The 20,873-nt window shown below is 36.8% G+C and overlaps 1 protein-coding gene across 4 annotated transcripts in view; it reads left to right on the top strand.

The window, feature by feature from the left end:
- The first annotated feature begins 307 nt into the window (after nucleotides 1-307).
- SLTM (SAFB like transcription modulator) overlaps nucleotides 308-20,873 on the top strand; it is a 44,480-nt gene continuing 23,914 nt past the window's right edge. For 3 of the 4 annotated variants that reach the window (XM_060097279.1, XM_060097280.1, XM_060097282.1), the window contains exons 1-5: nucleotides 309-558; nucleotides 1,508-1,595; nucleotides 12,261-12,325; nucleotides 14,962-15,159; nucleotides 16,067-16,114. In XM_060097279.1, coding sequence (XP_059953262.1) covers nucleotides 397-558; nucleotides 1,508-1,595; nucleotides 12,261-12,325; nucleotides 14,962-15,159; nucleotides 16,067-16,114 — 561 coding nt within the window. In that variant the 5' untranslated portion in view covers nucleotides 309-396. Of the gene's footprint in view, nucleotides 559-1,507; nucleotides 1,596-12,260; nucleotides 12,326-14,961; nucleotides 15,160-16,066; nucleotides 16,115-20,873 lie in introns of all 4 variants that reach the window. The other variant, XM_060097281.1, reaches the window with a different exon arrangement.

Here is a 20,873-nt window from a genome sequence, read left to right on the forward strand (position 1 = left end):
GCTGTTGCTCAAGGCTCGAGACACTTCCAGAAAATGGCTAACGAAGCCGTGGGGAACCGCGGCACGGCGGACTTTCGTGCGGTTGAACGCGCCTGACCTCCCAGTCCACGCAAGGGTGTGTGGGGGGCGTCGCACCGCCCAGGTGGCAGCGGCCGACTCCGCAGCGCGCGCTGGGCGCCATCCTCCGCCTCCCGCCAGTGCGCACGCGCGCCCCTCATCCGGGTGCTGGTTGAGGCTGCAGGTTGCGCCGGGGTGGCGGACAGGGGGCGGGGCTAGTGGCTCATTGTGCGCAGCGCTGTGCGGCGCCGGCGGCCGGCGAGGCCTGAGTTGAAGTTGGAGCTGCTGCCGCCGCCCTGCAGATCACTTGCTGCCTAGGCAGCGCGCTGTTCTTCTAAAATGGCTGCCGCTACCGGTGCTGTGGCAGCCTCGGCCGCCTCAGGTCAGGCGGAAGGTAAAAAGATCACCGATCTGCGGGTCATCGATCTCAAGTCCGAGCTGAAACGGCGGAACCTGGACATCACCGGAGTCAAGACTGTGCTCGTTTCCCGACTCAAGCAGGTGAGGCCCGGCTAGGTCCGGGAAGGCGAGCTTAGGCCGCGCCTCGGAGCCCCCACTTCCGCCGCAGCCCCCGTCCGTTCGCAGCCGCCGGGGCCCGCGGGACTGCGAGGTGGGGAGGTCCCGGGCGGCGCCCGCGCGCGCGGGAGGCAAGGACCCTCTCGCGGCGCCCCCGCCCCCGCGCTCCGGGCCGGGCCTGCGAGGGGCCCGCGAGCCGCCCGGGACCGGCCGCCGCAGCCCAGCGCACCCCTGCCTCCCCCAGGACGTCCCTGCCAGGCTGCGGCCGGCCGGCGCGGCCTCCCAAGGGCGATCGTGGAGACCCGGGAGGCGCTCGGTCCCCAGCCTTTAGCGATGGTGAACGCGTGCATTTCTTGGCCTCGTAGGGACTGGTTACTTTGGTGACTTCTGCGAAGTTACCGTGTAATTGTGTCCAACCGTTTCCTCCCCCAATTGGGGGGTAATTGGTAGTGGGAGTTGATGGGTGGGTAAGAGAAAGGGTTTGTTTTCCGCTGGGTTTTCAGTTTTGCATTAGCGCAATAATCTTCTTTTTCTTCCCTGATTATCTTTCTGGTTTGAGTGAGCGTTGGAATTGTAGAGGAGAAATAAGTTTGTACTATAGAAATTAGGAAAGCTCATTTTAGTTCTTTACTTTCGTAGCTAGCAACTTCTATGCAATCGAGAATATTTAGACTTTTGTTCAGTATGATAATATGTGTTAGTTAATTTTCTTGACTGGGTAATATGTAAAACTCCATGTGATTTTGATACCTAATGATATTTCCTCCTGAAAGTTTCTCACTCTTGTAGTTTAATTGCTCCTTTGTGAAGTTGGTTTATGAAATGACTGGCAATTCTAATGTCTTGAGGCTTGAGGTTTGCTAATTTTTTTTTTCGTTTTTTAAAATAAGTTTAGATAGACTGTGTAGCATATTAACTTCTCTTTCTAATGTAGGCTATTGAAGAGGAAGGAGGCGATCCAGATAATATTGAATTAACTGTTTCAACTGATACTCCAAACAAGAAACCAACCAAAGGCAAAGGTTGTTACGAGTTATAAACATATTTTAAAATATATTTTGGTTATATAACTTGCCTCTGCTCTTGTGCCACTTGCCCTGTTTATATAGTGCTACTCTTTGCTATTTCCCTCTGGCACTCTGCCTTGTTGGGTCAAGGAAGAAAAGTTACTGTTGCCAAGCTTTGGGTGACTAGTAGCCCTTAAGATTTGGCTGAAGCTGACCTGAAAGTGAGACCAGTTCTTTCTTGCTTCTGAAAAAATTACAAAGTCAAGTTTCATAATATTTCTTCCTTCATAGTGTGAAGACCTGAAGAATAAAATACGGTTTAATACATGTCTACCTTGCCCCACAATTGGCAGAGTATTGATGGAATTCCTACCAAATCTTTCACCTTGGCTCCTTGCTGTTTTCTCTAGTATATTAAAATTTTATAACCTTTGTGTTTAGTATTTTGTTTGATTTGGTGAATTTAATTTGCATTTATGCCATTAAACATTCTAATTTTTAGTGAAATTCAAAAAGACCTTACCAATCATACTAACAAGGTAGGGAAAAAAAATCCATGACTAATTAGCTTAAAAATAAAAAGTTTTAAGTTATAGGGATATGTTAATGATTTCGATTTTATAACTTTTAAAGGAGGCCAGAATATATTTCTAGGATATGGTGATTTAATGAATAGGTAGAGGTTGTTTTAAATTAATATTTTAACAATATAAATGGGACTTAGATATATTTAAAAGGTTCTGGTAAGTGAAATACTTACTTGAATAATTACGGATTTTTCCCTCGGTCCTATAAGGACAGTGTCAGAGGGTGGGCATGATGTGGGTATCTGGATCCTGGTACCTACATACAAGTTCCATGCAGCTGCAGCATTTTAAAAACCTAACACTCTTTACTGCTTTAAGTGATCCTAAATGCTACTCTCTGCTGTAGACCAGATTGATTGAACTAGAGTAAAATGGTTGAATGGATTAACCTTGAAAAGAAGGAAATAGTCAAGTTTGATCTTAAGCAATCTGCATGAGTATTGGGACCAGGCACATCTTGATGCCATCTCACTGAGAGTTTTTGTAGGTTTGCAAGAGTGCCCTATTTGTGCCAAAGGAAATTGAAAGGGGCAAAGAAGCATTTTCTGGATGGGATGGGAATGGCAGAGGTAGAAATGGTGTTTAGAGGAGTAACAAAGTTATCTTGAAGATCTGTGGCTTTTAATGTAATTCTTAACTCAGTGTATCACTTTGAGCGATACATTTCCCTGTGTTAGAGAAGCTTGTGTTGAGAAGCCTCTGCTGACAAACTCAGAGGCACTTTCAAAATGAGGAAGCATAAAAAATTCAGAAATAAGTACATCAGGAGTTAACCATGTTTCTTATTGTGATTTCTTATAATGATTTTGATTCATGTCATTTATTTAGCATATTGTGGTAGTTTGATAGATGTTATGTATTAATCATAGTCCCAAATTATTTAAGCTGATTACTGATTTTAGCATGTAAAGTAAATCTCATGTGATTTATTCATTCTCACCTACTTTTAATTTAACTGTGTATCACTTTCTTTTTTAGTCATTAGGAACTTCACTCATCCTACCTTTAGCAATAAATTCAGCAATATACCATTTTAAGAAGTTTTTCAGTATACATATATATGTGTATGTATGTATGTGTGTATATATATATATATATATATATAGTAAGTATGTTAATTTTTTCCTCTTATATGGATTATAAGGATACTTGAAATTTAATTTTTCCATAACTCTGATGTTAAGGTATCTTGTAGTATTTAGTCAGGAGTTGTAACATTAATTGTCTGCAACACACTACAACTGAGTACTTCATGACATGTGTGATAAATAGCTCTTGTCTCCTTGAGTTCCATTTATCATTGTTCTGAAAATCCTGTGAATGAGAAAGAACATAATGTAAATCCCAAACTAAGAACCTAGTTTGAATTAATTTAGTTAAGATGCTTATAAGTAAGATTATTTTAAATTTTAAATTAAGTTTAAAAATAATTTTTAGACATCAAATTTGAATAGGGAAACTTAAAAATATTAATAACAGATTTTTAAAACTAAGGATTCAAGAAATTAAATAATATTGTAATATGATGTTCTTTTTGTCACATCTTATTTCACTTAGCAGTATCTATCTTGAAAGTAATTGCATCTTGGTCATAGTACTTTTCCTTCAGTGGGTATACTTCCTTTTTATAAAATTGGAAAATTTACTAGACCATCTGTAACGGTCTCTTAATTCTGAAATTTAATAATTATATGTAGCTAGGAGCCAGAAGAAACATTCTTTTTTTAGCTAAAATAGGTATATAAGGAAGGAACAGGAAAACTCATAGGTCCTCAGTCAGTATGGATATCTTTAGCTGGGAATACTAGAAAAGGATAAGAATAAAGAAAGGGATTACTTAGAGGCAGTCATGTAGACAACAGCAAGACACCACATTTAATAGCTTGTTAGGCAAAATAAATAATTCTTATGATGATGTGACTTAATGTAGCAATAAAATTAAATGATGTTGAATGATAAGGTAAGAGAAGCTTCATGGGTCTTGAACAGTTACTTAGGTGAAATATTAAGTTCGTTCTCTTATAAGTGCAGGGTCACTATTTCTCAAACAATTTTTTTGTGTTAAAGTGATTATGTTTTGACAGATTAGAGGAAAAGGAATCTGCATTCTTAAGTATATTGTAGAATATTTTAAAAAATGCTGTTATTACAAGCACAAACTCACAAACTTGTAACAAATGTTGATAATGTTATAGCGGGTCCTAATATTTATGGTTAACATATTTGTAAAATCTATTTGCATAGTTAGTGGGGTGAAATTTTAAGCTTAGATTGGTTCTCACTTCTGAGTCTTTTCACATTCTCTTTGCTATGAAATTTTTAATAAGTAACCTAGAAGAGCGCTTCACCAGTAAGAGTTACTGTCATTATTTGGGTGTGTGTTAAGAAAGCGGTTAAACAGGTAGAGCTAACTCCTCATTAGCTTCTTTTAGAGATTATAGATGTAAACTTTCTTTCGGTTCACCTGTAAACAGCATATCATTCTTTTGGATATTCAACCTTTCGAGTCGCCTCTAAACTTCAGCAAAAGTTACTTTAAGTAGTTAATCAGTGCAATATTCAGAAGTATATGTAATCAGTACTTAACGAATTGAAACTCACAATACTTGCAGGTTTAAAAAAGATTCAAACTGCTATATAAAATCTGTTTTGTTCCCACTATAGAAACAAGTTTATTTTGGGGTTATAGGTTTATCCAAGCATAATGCCTGATTATGTGTGGAAAGTACCACACTCAGTATAATTAATTACATGTTTACTGTGTAAAGCTTTCTAAAATTTGTATGCCAAGTAAGCATATAGTAATCAACCACATAAAATGAATTTCATATAATTTAGTATCAGTGTACTGTAATGCTTGCTTTTTTTAAAAACTGTTGCGTGTTTGGATGTTAAGGAAACTTTAATCAGAACTGTGGCATTGAGAAGCATTTTGGGAACAAAATTGTCATAAATATTTTTTGGGTACCCACTGGGCTAAAAGCTTTGTGGGGTGAGGACATAGTCTTTTATATACATTAATCTCTGTAATGCCTAGCATATTGCTTGGCACATAACATGTTTGTTGAATGAATACTGAGGGCCATATGATGACTTTCTTAACAACTGCTTTTAAAAATATTTCTTTTGGTGCTTATTTTAATTGTATATTTCTTTGTAGGCAGCAGTCTATCAGAGATTAATAGTCTTTACTATTTTCCAAACAGTTTTTCTTTTTAAGGTGCTTTTCTCAACAGCACTAGTAGCTTCTCCTTAAACACTGATTGTGAAATGTACTTACTTTTAGAGTATGTGAATCATGACGCTCGCCTTTTATCCCTCACCAAGTTGTTGCTGTGTTGGAAAGCCTCATAACTTTTGCTGGAATATTGTCCAACCTCAGAAGTTGTGTATGTCATTTTCATTTCACAAAATCAGGCCCTTTTACCTCAGCCATTAAAACCTGCATTTGACTTATGCAGTTGTATATGGTGGATTATGTTTATCATCAAAGCACTTTTGTACTTTTTTCAGCTATTTTATTGTGTCAAATGTGGTGTGTGTCAAGGATCCTGGTGGGGAGATAGATAAAATTTTCTAGTACTTTATGACAGTGTCTTTCTCCCATGTCATTCATCTCCTAGGCGTTTTGAATTAAGGACAGAAGACTTCAGACTTTTTCTTCTCTTTCATGAACTCATGTAAAATAAAGTGAGAATTGTCCAGGAATTAGAGGAAAAACCAGTCATTATTATCAGTTGGTGGCATCAGAAATGACTTTAATGAAGAGACTGAACAATGGCTTAGGATTTAAGGCTGAAATTTGCTGATTTATTTAATCAACTATAAGTTAGTCCTCACACATTACAATAAAAGGGCCTCGGTGTGGTGCAATTCCGGGAGTTAACCATTCACACCATAAACTCCACAGCCCGAGTTAGCCTTATGTGGCAGTTCTGGTAGCCTGGAATAGTAGTTTGTATTACGGCTTTACAGAATTGTTTTCCAGATCATAAAAGTGAAATGTTTTCATTTTAAAAATTAGATAATCCAGTGCTCGCTTTGGCAGCACATATACTAAAAATTAGATAATCCAGAAAAGTACAAAAAAGTGAAAATTGCCCGTAATTCCACCACTCGGATTTTATCACAGATAACATGATCTAAGGTATATATGTACATGTGCATGTACTCATAGGAGGTTTATGTTTAAGGATTTTTTTTTTTAACCTTGTCGAGAATTAATACCGGTTCATGCCTACTCAAGGTGTTTTGTTGAAGGTGGGTAGAATTTAAATTTTTTCTAATCTGGAGAATCTGAAAACGGTAACCTTTTATGTTCTTCTCACTCCAACTTCTTCAGTTATGCTCAGACTGCTCTACATTAGAGTCATTTGAGTTTTTAAAAATACAGATACCAGGCTTCTGCCCCCCAGAGAGTTGGTTTTGGTTACTCTGTTGGGGGCCCAGGAATCAGTCTTTTCTAAAAGTTCGCCAGGTGATTCTCATGCAGCTAGGGTTAAGAACCACTGGCTGCTCTAGATTACAGCTTAAAATTTAGCATCATTTTCATTCATCTCTTTCTGCCTGTCAGTTTGCAATTAGTTCTCTGTTACAGTTTTCAAAACACTTTCACATTGCTTTATTTGATGCTCACAATAATGCTGAGTTAAGCAGTGCTGTTTTCTTTTGATTGATAGGATAGAAAAGTAATCCGTTAAGAACTCAGTTACATTCTTGCTGCCTTTTAAAATCTTGTGCAAATGCTCACAAGTGTGTGTGGATGTTCAGTTTGGTTGTCTTTAGATGACACAGTTAAGAGATTTTTAAAAAATATACGTTTGGTGTTTTCCAGATTTATTTTATTATAATGAGTATGAATTATCTTTATGGTAGATTTTTAAAAAATAATAAAATGACCTATTGGATGACTGCTATGTTTAAGACAGTGTGCAAGGCCTTTTAGAAAACTGATTTCATTAGTGAAATACCATTTTAATAGAAGAGAGACTAAAACACATATGCAAATGGTTAACACAAGGCATAGTATGTGATTATTTTAAGATTTCATACAGTTGAGGACAGGTTGTTGCTGGAAACATCAGTGTTGTTCAGTTTGGCCTGGTCTCTGAGTCTTCCCCCCTCTTATCCAACAGAAATTTTATGACTGAACATTTTCTACGTTTCATAGCTTCTATAAATGTTTAGGGGAAAAGTTACTCAGCCACAAAATTTTTTTGGCAAAATTACTTTAAAATCTACTTGTTAAGTGAATTTTTTGTTTCATTTTGTTTCTGGAGGTATTTCTGAACTTGAAAAGGAAAATTACCAAACCTTGTAAGGACCAGTTTGCCTTCGAAGGAGAAAACCAAATTGCCATCCAAAATTCTTTATTGTTAATTCTGAAATACAAACATTCTGAAAATGAAGTTTTTTCTTAAGTTTGGTGACAAAAGTGAGGCTACTTATAGTCTTGATTTATCCTAATTGATGTTAATATTCATATATTTCATTGCACAAGTGTTTCCGTGATTGATTGAGAGAAACTGTTCCAGAAGCCACTGGAAGGTTTAAATTAACAAATGGTATATACACTATTGTACTCTCTTAAAATCTGACAGTTCTGAAACATGTCTGGCCCCAGTGGTTTCACTGAGGATTTGTGGACCCATACAAACAATGTTGTATAATTAAGGAGGTATTCTAGTGTCGTCTTCCTTTGGTATACATTTTTACTTGACCATTTTACTTTTGACCCTAAAATCATTGCAGTGAAATTTCAAAATAACTATATGTTACTACTATGATAGTTTGAGATGTGATAAGTAATTTTGCTTCTATTTTTTATTTTGCTATTCAGACTATCTTTACTACTCAATTTATTTTCTAGTTTTGTTCCTCAGAGCATTAAAGTTAGGCTTCCGACTACATTGCACTTTCAGTTAGCTTCCTCATCCTGGTGGTGCTACTTTGCTTTGGACCAGTTCCCATTTCTGTGGTATATGCCAGATTCCCTGAAGGACAAAAGATTCATTTATTAGTTTGTTGTAGGAGCTTTCATAGCACAGGCTTAAATGGGATATGGGGTATAAACGATTACTGACTGTACAAAAATGTGCCTAAGCTGGTGGTGCTTGTTGAATTAAGTGGGATTTGATTTTTCTTTTAAGTTATTTCTTATCTGTGACATCATAAAAGTTAGGAATCTGTCGATGTACTTTGTAACATCATTAAAGTTGGAGTTTACAGTCCTTACTGACAGGATGGGGTTGCACATGATGCTAGTTTGACTGGCGTGTCACGTCTTACCTTTGTTCCAGTGAGGGCTGATAGAAATTCTGAATTGAAATCCAGACCTTGTTTACTGCTAGCATCCAACCTAGAACCTACACCATTATCAGTCAGGATATATATAATGCTTGAGTATCTACTTATTATATAGCATTGTACTAGGTTCTGGGCTGGATGATGAACATCATAGCTTTTTAAGATGTGAATTATTTTTGTATGGTGGAGGGGTGATACTTTTTTTTTTTTTTTTTTTTGGCGGTACGCAGGCCTCTCACTGCTGTGGCCTCTCCCGTTGCGGAGCACAGGCTCAGGACGCGCAGGCTCAGCGACCATGGCTCACGGGCCCAGCCGCTCCGCGGCATGTGGGATCTTCCCAGACCGGGGCATGAGCCCGTGTCCCCTGCATCGGCAGGCGGACTCTCAACCACTGCACCACCAGGGAAGCCCAGAGGGGTGATACTTTTTTCATAAAGGAAGAAATTACAGTATAGTTTCTAATTCATCATGTGTAAACAAATGCAGAGTTACAGATCATGAGAGGAGTCAAAAACTAGTGTGTGAAATGTCAGTTTTCTTAAATATTATGTACCTATCAGGTTATTACTAAAGTTTCATCACTGTATGTTTGAAAATCTCCTCCTTGTGGTTTTTATGTTTACAAGCTTATGACACATTGTGTCCAGTACTTTCATGTGATACAGCTGTTAAAAACAATAAGGGATATAGCAAACTTGGACCTTTTTGTGTACCTCTGCCTCTTGTTGCCTGTTTGTCATGGGGCAAGTTACGTAATCTCTGTGACTCTCACATTTTAAAATTTTATGGATGTGGCTTGTGGAGCCTGTGTTCATGCTAAAAGAGATAACATTTTTAACAACTGGCACATTGTAGCTACTTGAACATCAATGGTTTTGTGGTTTTTGAGGAGTGGGAATAGGCCTGGGATTAAACTGAAGCACTACCCTTACTAACTTTGTAATCGGATTAACTTTTCAGCATTAGTTTCCTGTTTTGTAAAATGGGGCTAGTTAAGAGGATAAAATAAATGCATTAATACATATGAAGCATTTATCCTAGTGTCTGCACTGTGGAAGCTGCTTAAGCAGTGGTAGTGACTGCTGTTGTTGTTTTGGTTGATGTAGTGTAATTTGGTTTTCCTTTAAGTAAACTAAGGCAAGTGAAACTCACCATGGAGTGTGCATAGTATATGTAGCTTGTCATTATGCTGAGGGCTGCCATTTCAAAGATGGTATCTTTAAATTGAGTTAATTAACCACTTCTTACTAGAATAATGTCTTTTAAGTAGGTCATAGTAAGATGAAGTGGAAAGAATTTAAGACTGGAAATGAGAAGCCTTGGCTTCCAGTTCTGACAATGCCATTTACTAGCTTTGGGCAAGCTGTGTAACCTCGGGTTCATTTTCTCTTTTGTAAAATTGTGATTCTGGCCCTATGTACCATGGGGTGCTAGGAAAAATCAGTTGACCTTTTTTTGTTTAAGTGCTTTGCGGGACTTCCCTGGTGGCGCAGTGGTTAAGAATCCGCCTGCCAATGCAGGGGACACGCGTTTGAGCCCTGGTCTGGGAAGATCCCCCATACTGCGGAGCAGCTAAGCCCGTGCACCACAACTGCTGAGCCTGTGCTCTAGAGCATGCGAGCCACAACTACTGAAGCCTGCACGCCTAGAGCCCGTGCTCCGCAACAAGAGAAGCCACTGCAGTGAGAAGCCCGCGCACTGCAACGAAGAGTAGCCCCCGCTCGCCACAACTAGAGAAAGCCAGTGCACAGCTACGAAGACCCAATGCAGCCAAAAATAAAATATAATAAAATAAATTTTAAAAAAGCGCTTTGCAAATTGTAAAGCATTTTATATTTGTAAAGAGTAAATAGTATTTGCAAATGATCTGAAGGAGTTCACCCAAAAGCTCTACTCTATAGGTTATTTGGTGGTGTGTGTGTGTTGGGGGGTGGAATCCTATAGTTTTATTTTATTTATTTAATTTAGTTTTGGCTGCGTTGGGTCTTAGTTGCGGCACGTGGGATCTTCGTTGAGCCCTGTGGGATCTTCGTTGTGGTGCGCGGGCTTCAGGGCCATGGGGTCTGTAGTTGTGGCGCATGGGCTCTGTAGTTTGTGACACGTGGGCTCTAGTTGAGGTGCGCCAGCTCAGTAGTTGTGGCGTGCCAGCTCAGTAGTTGTGGCATGTGGGCTTAGTTGCCCCGTGGTGTGTGGGGTCTTACTTCCCTGACCAGGGATTGAACCCTCGTCCCCTGCATTAGAAGGCAGATTCTTTACCACTGGACCACTAGGAAGTCCCAGTCCTGTAGTTTTAAAAAGCTTATTTCTTCTCAAAGGTAGCATCTTTAAAGTTTTTATATTATGGAACTTTCTCTAAACGTGATAAAACAATTTAGTGAGCTCTTTCTCACCTGATACTGTTTTCTTTTGTAAGGAAGGAACAGCTCTCTTGTTGCCCTTACAGTAACTTCTAACTTGTATTTTCTGTAAAATACAAATGCCACTAAGCTCCACATTTTGTTTCTGTTTTGATTCACACAAGCCCTCAGGGACATGAAGACCTCTTTTAACCTCAGTGGATAAAAGAAAACTCTTTACTCTTAATCTTTTCACATATTTGGAAAGGACCAGTATCTTGTTTCACTTTTTATCTCTCATTCATGGAAAGGATTTCAAATTGGGAGTAGATGGAAGATAGGAGCTGGTGAGGAGACATGGGAAAAGGAGGCATCCTAACTTTTTTTTACAGTTACCTCACAACTAAACCCTCTCCTCTGTGGGTCCTGGGGGTCATGGAAGCTTGAGACATGGCAGCTCCTGTTTTACGCAAAGGAAAGGTTGATTAGTTAGCCTCAGGAAAGAACATTCATTAACATCTGAAAATCAATAAAAATTTAATAGTAAAATTTTAGCCGCTGTGATTTTTTTTTTTACAGCATTTCTGGTACATTAGGGGCTAGGTAATTAGTAGATTTTTGTGGACTAGCTTGAAAACACAAACTTTTAGCTTTGGCTCTGTGGAAAACTTTTTTTTTTCTGATGTGGAAGGCATTTTTAAAATTCCAACCACCAGTTTGCAAAGTTTTGAAGGTGAGGGTTGGGTCAGGGAGGCCTGTAGTCTATCTAGAAGCTCTTAACAGTTTTTGGTCTGAAGTACTTTCTACTTGCCTTAAATCAGTTAAATCAGTCATTAAGTTAAGCGCCCAGCGCTATTTATATTTAGGCCTTTGGAGAAACACAAAATAAGCATAAAAGCAGTCACTGCACTTAAGGTATTTTTTTAAATGGTGAAGCAAGATGTACTTGAGAGTACAAGGCAATATATAATCAGCTGATGGATTGTGAGGTGTCAAGTGTGGGAATTTTATTTTAGAGAAAGCTTGTTGACAAGGAGAACTTAGGAAGGCTTTATTGGGGGGGGATATGAGTCTTGAATTTAGCTATCAGATGTCTGGTTACGTATACAAATAGAGAACTGTTGAAAGGTGCTGCTACTTCTGGGAGAATTGGAGGTAGAGAATTTGAGTGGTGTAAAAAATGTATCTCATGTCAAGTCGGTTAAGATGATGGGTTCATATGTAGGATTCATTGTACAGTTTATTTTAGTGAAATGAAACAGCATGACATTGATAATAAAGCTTTTTTTTGTTTGGGACAGCTGTGGCCAGGTGGTTTATAGGCAGTTGGCATTAGCTTTGTCAGGTGATTTGGGAGTGGAGAGTGGTACCTCGGGGTAAACGTCTCTGAATGTTTTTTGCTTTTAAAGTAATAAAATATTGGTTGTTAGCCCATTTTCCTTCTTTCGCAGGTAAAAAACAGGAAGCAGATGAGTTGAGTGGAGATGCTTCTGTGGAAGATGATGCTTTTGTCAAGGTAAAGTGTTAATTACACAGGTTAAGATGTTTATTTTGAGCCTAACATTTTGCATGATGAATTCATGCATTTTACTTGAACAGTAGACACTGAAATATGTAGGTAAAATAACGATAGAGACTTATGTAATATTGTCAATCTTATTCTCATAGTTGAGAAATATAATAAATAACTTTATCTTTAGTTAAATGAGACAAAGCAAAAAATGTTTGTCTGAGCCTTTAAGTAGAAATCTGAGACATAGGGGCCAGAGGAACAGCTACAGGACAATTGTTATCTTAGTTCCTGGACAGGGTACTGCCCATCGCATTAGCTTTCGTATATAACAAACAGAACTTAGAATAATGTAGTCCCTAAAATGGAGGAAGTTGCTGATCTGTTGCTACTTGGTGAAGATCAGATTAAGAAATTTGTTTCGCCCCTTAAAGATAAGCCAGGTCTTTATTGGCTAAAAAAGAATGTATTTTCAAACTGACCAACCAGAAGTATGAAGTATTTTAATTTTAATTGAGGTTGTGGCAGTTCTATATACTGTTATTTTTAATCAGCATTAGATTTTTGTTTGTTTTCATTTTAATGAAGTGTGATCTGCTATTTACTGATCATTAGATCTTAGGTAGTGGAGCATTTGCAGGAATTATTTAATGAGCATAGTTCCTCTTAAATTATGTACATGTACACCCCATGTATTTCCGTTTTCTGTGTACAGTTAGGCCATATTGCCGTAACATCTTGGGATGTCTGTGTGCTCCACCATGAAGCCAGCTCATGTCCATTCACCCATCCATCTCTCCTACAGTCTAGCTCTCTACCCTCCCTACGTTATACACACACAAGCCACACAGCACCATGCGTCTCAATGCTTTGTATCTTGCACTTTGAGGGCAGGCACAGAGAGAAAGAGATGTTTGGTTGAGGAGTTAGCCCTGCAGTCAGATGGTTTAGGAAATGTTTGCTCAGGGATCCATTAAAATTGATGATTGCATGTCTGTAACCCGCTTTCGTTTGAGCATTTAAGAACTCTTCAGTCTTTGTATTCTTTTATCCTTGTGGTATATCTTCCATTAGGTTGTTCCTTTGCTCTTATTTTCTCTAGTTATCTTCACTAGTGAGTGCATGATTAACCAAAATTATACATAAGCTGGAAAAGTATTGTGACTTAGTAAAAACCCTTTTAGTTTTCACATTTCTAACTTCCTTTCAGCTCTTCAATTCATAAAAATGTTTCAGTCGTTTGAAACATTATGAGATGTAATATTGCTGTCTCTTATATGTACTGCAAAGGATGCCTTTGTGTAATTATTAAATGAACCTGGTCTCATAATGTCTCGAAGAACAAAAGAGCTTTTTAAAGAATCCTATTTAAATATATCTTCACTCTCTTTATATTTCTTTTTCCCTTTGGAAGTATCTGCATATGTGATGAATTTGATAGAAATTAAGTGAATATGCTTTCCCTGTTTCTCAGAGTTGGTAATTTTGGAATTTATACAGTAGTGGTGGGTAAATGTCACCTACTGCTTAGATATATGAATACTATAGGAATTACTTCTACTTATAGGTGAGGAGAATGGTCAAAGTTGGCACTTCAGAGTAGATGAAGTTCCCTCAGTGACTTCCCTTGTGATTTTCTTTTGTTTTGCACCTATTCTTCTACCATCATATAACCAACCACCTACTCCATTTTCAATCCCCTATGTTCCTCCACCCATAGGTAGTGAAGCTGGTTAAACCTCTGTCCCAGAGACACCCTGCTCCCCAAGCACTTCATATTCCAGAACAATCGTATTTCTTCTCGGTGCCCACCAGAAATTTCTATTCACTCATTGCAGTTCAGCTATGAATGATTAATAGTTATACCCCTGCACTTTTCCCCTTTTAACCCAGGAACTTTTTGTTAAATCTGCTAGATGTACCATGAGAATAGGAAAGGAGGAAGGAATGTTCATTGCTTTCAACTCTTTCTCTGCAGCTAATCAAAGAGGGAACTAGGCAGATTGCTGCTTTTCTTTGTTTCTACTGAGGTACCCTTGTATCCTTAAACTTCGAAGGGCAAACATATTCTTTCACAGAGGCAATCCCAACCTATGTTCCCCTGCTTGATCGGCTTTGTGGCATAGTGGTAGATTTCAAAGCTAATACATTTAGATTAATTATTTGCATATTTTCTAAGAATAGACATTGGTGTAACAGTTGGGATTCCTTATTATTAATTGGAAATAAACTTTATATTATCGTATGTAAGATTTCCGTGGTCTTTGAAGTTAAATCAAACTGTGACATGTGGAGAAAAGAAGTCATTTCTTTGAAGCCATGTCTTTAAGGACAGCTCGTACAAGTATGTGATTTGGTAAATATTAAACAACTGGAACTTGAGAGCAATCCAGTTAGTATGTATGTATTTCAGTGTAAGAGATTTGGGAACTCAGATGCATAGTTTAATGACCTTGGTATTAGACTCCCTCTATTTTTAAGGACACAGTGTGTCCTATAAAATGATTGAACTTTGACTTTGGGAATAATGTCAAAATATGATAAAAGTGAAAATGTTTAGAGATATAAATTACCAAAAAGGTTTGGTGGATAGCCTATAGTACTTTGCCTCGAGTTGTACCAAATTTTCTTACCATTAAAAGGACTGTGAATTGGAACATCAAGAGGCACATGAACAAGATGGAAATGACGAACTAAAGGACTCTGAAGAATTTGGTGAAAATGAAGAAGAAAATGTGCATTCCAAGGAGTTACTTTCTGCAGAAGAGAACAAGAGAGCTCATGAATTAATAGAGGCAGAAGCAGTAGAAGATATAGAAAAAGAGGACATCGAAAGTCAGGTCTTTAGCCAGTTTTTTTTAAAACGTGACACAGTTAAATTAAGTACTAAATAATAAAAAAGTATTTTTCTAGTTCAATGTGAAAGTCGCAGAACTTTCAAAAAATATATTTTTAAAGTTATTTATAAATCACCCAGACTCCTACCATCTAAGATGACCCTTTTATTTTTGCTTATTATCTTCCACATATGTATATATTTTTACCTAGTAGTTATCATGCCATAAGTTGCTATTCTATATAATATTTTCACATAACATATCATAATGACTTCATAATTCTTGTGTTACACCACAACTTATTAGACTGTTTTCTATGTATCTAATAGCTACTCCTTTAATTTGGGATATTTAACTTTTAAGTTGTTTACTACCCCGCTATGAATGAGTGTACCAATCTAACTCTGACCTTGCTAACATTATCAGGTGGTAGTTTTAGTTTCTTTTGTTTTTACTACTTTAGTAGATATAAAAGACTAATTTGCATTTATTTGGTTATTATCAAGTGTGGGGAAATTACTTGTGAAGGTTTAACTTAAAAGCATATAATTTTTAAGTCTTTTCTTTGAATGAAATAGATCATTTGTCCTGCTTTGAAGTATGTTAGTACATCTTAAGAAAATCAAGGGATTAGGGGGTCAGTATTCATGCTTAGAACACTTCGTTCTACCTAGCCTAATAAATGAAGGGCTCATGAAGGACATTTTTCTAATTCTTTTATCAATGTGACTAAGCGTTTCTGTTGGCATAAAAAATATAGCCTGAATAATTAAGCATTGACTTAGGACCCATGGTATCCATAGACCCTGCACAGAACACGAGGCAAGTGATAATCGGGTATAGCATAAAAGCATTCTCATGTTACCCAGATATTTTGTAAAGCAAAGCTATTGTATACCCTTTTACTTAGGAATTTGAAGCTCAAGAAGGTGAAGATGATACCTTTCTAACAGCCCAAGTAAGTTTACATTTAGTCCTATGAATTTGATATTGTGGGTGGAAGGGCTTGGAAAAGGAATCTTATTTTGACTTCATAATTCTTTAATTCATAAAATTGCCTTAAATTTAATACTGAGTTACTTACGTGGTATATACAAAATACTTTAAAGTGGCAGCTGAAATTTCTGTTGCCATAGAGGTAATTGGAAGTTATTACAACAAGGTTCCTACCATTTTCAAAATAAAAATAAAAACAGTCTATCCTTTGTATAAAACATGACTCTATTTACCAGTCTTTTGGGAAGCCTTCACACTCCTTGATTTTTTTTGGTCACTTTGGTATAAAATAAATCATTTAAAAGTACTGATATCCTTTTCAAAGCTTTAAAATTTTGTTAATTTAACACTCCTAGGATGGGCATAGTATAAAAATGATAAAAATCTGTTCAATTAATTTACTTGGGGTATGTATGTATGTATGTGTATGTGTGTATAGAAAATGACAACTCTTCTATTCTGTATTAGATTTGGTTTTTGGTATATGTGATACGCATAATGTACATTTTAAAGTATGATGTACAGATGCTGTAAACACATTTATAGCTCAATTTCTCTACTAAAAAATTATCCTTTGTCTTTTTCTCATATCTGTACTCAAGAATGCCTTGTTCATGTACCCTCTTTAAATAGTATACTTTCAAATAGAGATAAGGATTCCCTCTGTTTACTAGATTTAGAAAAAATAGTGATCCAGCCGTATTTCCTCACTCTAATATTTACTGGAAGAGTATATAATTGGGCATATATTCACAGACTGCTTAGCTGATTGCCTCTGGTCATACCTTCTTTCCTGCAACTCTCTTGCCTTTGAAATGCTGGTGACGCTGTATATCGGCTCTCTGTGTTTATTGCAATGGGGGAGAAATTGCATTTCTGGGAGAAATGTTTTTGTTAATTTGGAATATTCAGGAAGGAAATATTAGGACTCTGAAAGTCTGTAGACTTGTCCCCCATACTACCCTCAGGTACATTCATTTCTGAATGATGAAAAGTAGATGAGGAAGATCAACTCCCAGACTGGAGGAGTACCTTTTCTAGATTACTAATTTGCAAAAAGGTAAAGTTGAACTCTTCATATTCTTTGGCAACAAGTTTTTTAATTTTCATCAAGGGCCTCTCTTACAGTTGCACAGGTTGTGAGTATGTGAAAGCATCACATCTAAGGGTCCCCATTCTCATAATAGATTATATATTTATTGTAGAAATTTAACAGATAGAAGTATCTTAAGGAATGAGTGCCTTTTTCTAATTTTTGCAAATTTTTATGGGCTAGATTTGGACTTGCTCCCATTCCATCCTGAGAATGAAATAACACATATACTTCTCATCAAGGGGCAAGTTTTGCCTTATCATATCAAATGGGAGGTTACATCTTCAGAGAAGTTTTAAGTAAAATGACCTTTTTCCTCTTCCTAAATGATGTATAGTGGAATATCTAGAAATATATATGAATGTTTCTGAGTTCCATCATGATCTGATGCTTCTAAACATGACTAATGAATGTATTGTCTTACTACGTGTGTTAAGGAATACTGCATAGAGTGTACCCATCACACAGCTTCTGCTGTTATCAGTTCACGGGCAGTATTATTTCATCTATACCTCTGTTCACTTCCCCTTTTCTGCATTATTTTGAAACAAATTGCAGACATTGTATTTCACTTTAAAGATTTCAGTACGTAAAAATTTAAAAATTTTAGAACTCTTTTATTTTTTACATTATTACTCCTAAAACACGTTTTTTAATACCTTCAAATAGTTGTCCAACATTTTTTTTTAAAAAACAGGTTTTATTTGAATCCAGATACAAATAAGATCGAGACATTCTGATTGATTGAAATGTCTTTTAGGCCTCTTTTAATCTATAGATTTTTCTCTCCATCTTTTTTCCCCTACTATCTTATTTGTTAAAGAAATTGAGTTGTTTATCCTATAGAACAAGAGTTGGCAAAGTTTTTCTTAAAAGGCCAGATAGAAAAGGCCATTAGCCGTTGTGGGCCATATGGTCTGTCACAACTATCCAACTCTGCCATTGTAGTGTGAAAGCAGCCACAGACATTAGGTAAATGAATGGAGATGGCTGTTTCAGTAAAAATATTTACAAAAAGAGCATCTAGCATAGTTTGACAAGTCATAGAGCTTCCAAAGTCTATATTTTGCTGATTACATTCCTATGGATTCGTTCAACTCTGCTTACTGTATTTCCTGTAAATTGGTAAGTTGGTTATAGGATCCAGAGGTTTACCATCTGATTCCTGCGCCCCCATCTCCATCCCCGCAAGACATACAGCTAATTCCCAGGTAGTGTTGTATTCTTCTATTTGGATACACATAATGTTTGACTGTATCTTCTTGGTGATGGTACCAATCATTGATGATCCATACTGCACTGATTATTTAGGGAGATCAAAGTGGTGATATTCTAATTCTGTCATTTTTTTCTTTATTTGTTAGCTGGAATGTTCCTTGGAAAGAGAAACTTCTCCTCACCTGCTATTTGGTTACCCCGTGGTACCATTTACAAAGAAAGGCGGGATATATGTTTGATTATTTTTCTTTTATTTGCCAATTTTCAAAATAATGAGCTGGTTCATGAGCATCTCCAATAGTGACTAATGAGGTTCTTTTTTTTTTTTCCCCTTTTTCTCCCATAGTTTCATTTTGAACTCATGGACTTAAATATTTTTAATGTATTTCAGTCCATTGTAGTTATTATCCTTATTAATGCTCAAATTGTCCCATCTGTAGCCAGTGAGAGCCTCTTCAAGTTGGCTTTTGAGTCCTTTCAACATGATCCTAGTAGTCTTTGCTTCTGTGCTTTCTGGTAAAGATGTTCCATTTCCTGCTCCAGACCTGTAATTAGCCATTTTTTCCTTTTAGTGGTAAATGGTATTTCAAGACAATCATCTCCATGGTAGGGGTATTCATTGTCACTGGGTTATTCTTGTTTTCTAGGCCTTTTTAATGTACAGTGCTAGAGAATGTGTTTTTTGTTTGCTTGTTTTTGTTGGTTTTTACTTCTAAGATAAAATAGATTTTGAGTTCATAAGGATACTTCTAAGTTAATTATTTTCTTTATCTCACAGTGTATATACAATAGTCCTAGAATGATAATACCAACACCGCCATCAGTGTGATTTCTGAAAATAATTTAAGGTTTTTCCCCCCAGTTGTATCTCTCCTAAGGATGTACCCCTCTAGGAACAAACAAATCACTGTGTTTTAGACTAGTCTTCTGTATGATCACCAACTAATACATATTTAGGTTGACTTGTTTCATTTTATTTTCAATGTTTAAGTATTGTTTTTAAAAAATTTTAATCTGTAACTTCTTGTGAGTCTATAATTATTTCAAAATAAAAAGTTATAATTTTAAATTTAATTTTATAATTATTTTAAATATTTACATGGTTCCAAAGTCAAATCTAAGAGACAGGATATATTCAAAAAAGTCCCCTTCACCCATCCCCTTATTGGTGAACTTTCTAAAATTCAGGATTTATCCTTTTATTACTTGTTTTTAAAAATATAAGTAAATAGGCAGTGCCTTTGTATAGGGATATATTTATTTAAAGCCAGTCTTCAGGCTTTGACTTGAAGCTTAAATCTTTAGCTTTCAGGTGTTAGCCTCTAAGCAGTTTGTCATACCAGGTAGAATTTGGTTTGCATTCTGTTAGTTACTTATAATATTGTGAGTTTGGACATGTTTTCTTAGTCAATTTCTATGTCTGTAAAATGAACATTGTAAGTCCTACCTGCTAGAGTGATGAGAAGATCAATCATATACCCTGGCACATAGTACATGTGTAGTTAGTGGTTACTTGTAGTATTGTTTTACTTGCTTGAAGCTATCAGTTATTTGAGAATTGTTTGGAAAATTTTCTCCAAAATGTTTGTATTTGGTAATGCTTTAATTGTTAAAAATTTCCTCTAGTGTCAATCTTGTCAATCTTCTATGATTGCCTCATGTATATTCCTTTTTCCATTTGCCTTTGCCCCTAATGTTTCATTAACTTGAAGGGCCTTCCCTTTTTTTGTCATACGAAGTCTATATACCTCTCAAAGCCAGACTTATCTCTGTCTCCTCCATAAAGCTCTCTCTCATATCTCTCTCATGTAGTGCTTTACTGTTGACAGAGAACTTTTTACACCCCTTATCTTATTTAATTCTGTATATCCTATTTAGGTCATATGTTATCTCTATTTTGTAGGTAAACTTCACCTAGGTAGATGACACTACCACAGAGTAAAACTGTTTTAGTGGTAAAGACAGAATAAATACCTAAGTCTCATGGTGCCTAGTCTGGTATTCTTTTCACTAAATGACTCCACACTCGTAATTGTTGTTTTCTGAATTCCATTGTACTTACACAGTGCTGCAGTTAGTTCAGTCCCTCCACCTAAAAACAGCAGTGTCTTACACTACAGTTATTCAGTAAATTCATTCCACAAATATTTGTTAAGTGCTTATTATGTGCCAGGTATTTTGTATTTCCCAGAGTCTTTAGCGTATTGCCAGATAGGTAGCAGGTAGTTAGTGGTTTAGGGTTATTTTGAAGGTTTATTGTAAATTATTCAGACTGAATACAGTGCTTATATACAAGTCAGGGGAAAAGAGGCCTTCCAGAAGAGGTCTTCTTACTTAGCACATATATGTACATGTATCACAAGATTAACCTAGGGGAAGATAATAGAATGAGTATATAGTAAACACTTTG

Source organism: Mesoplodon densirostris, chromosome 4 (genome assembly GCF_025265405.1).
Source record: "Mesoplodon densirostris isolate mMesDen1 chromosome 4, mMesDen1 primary haplotype, whole genome shotgun sequence".
NCBI classification, from domain to species: Eukaryota; Metazoa; Chordata; class Mammalia; order Artiodactyla; family Ziphiidae; genus Mesoplodon; species Mesoplodon densirostris.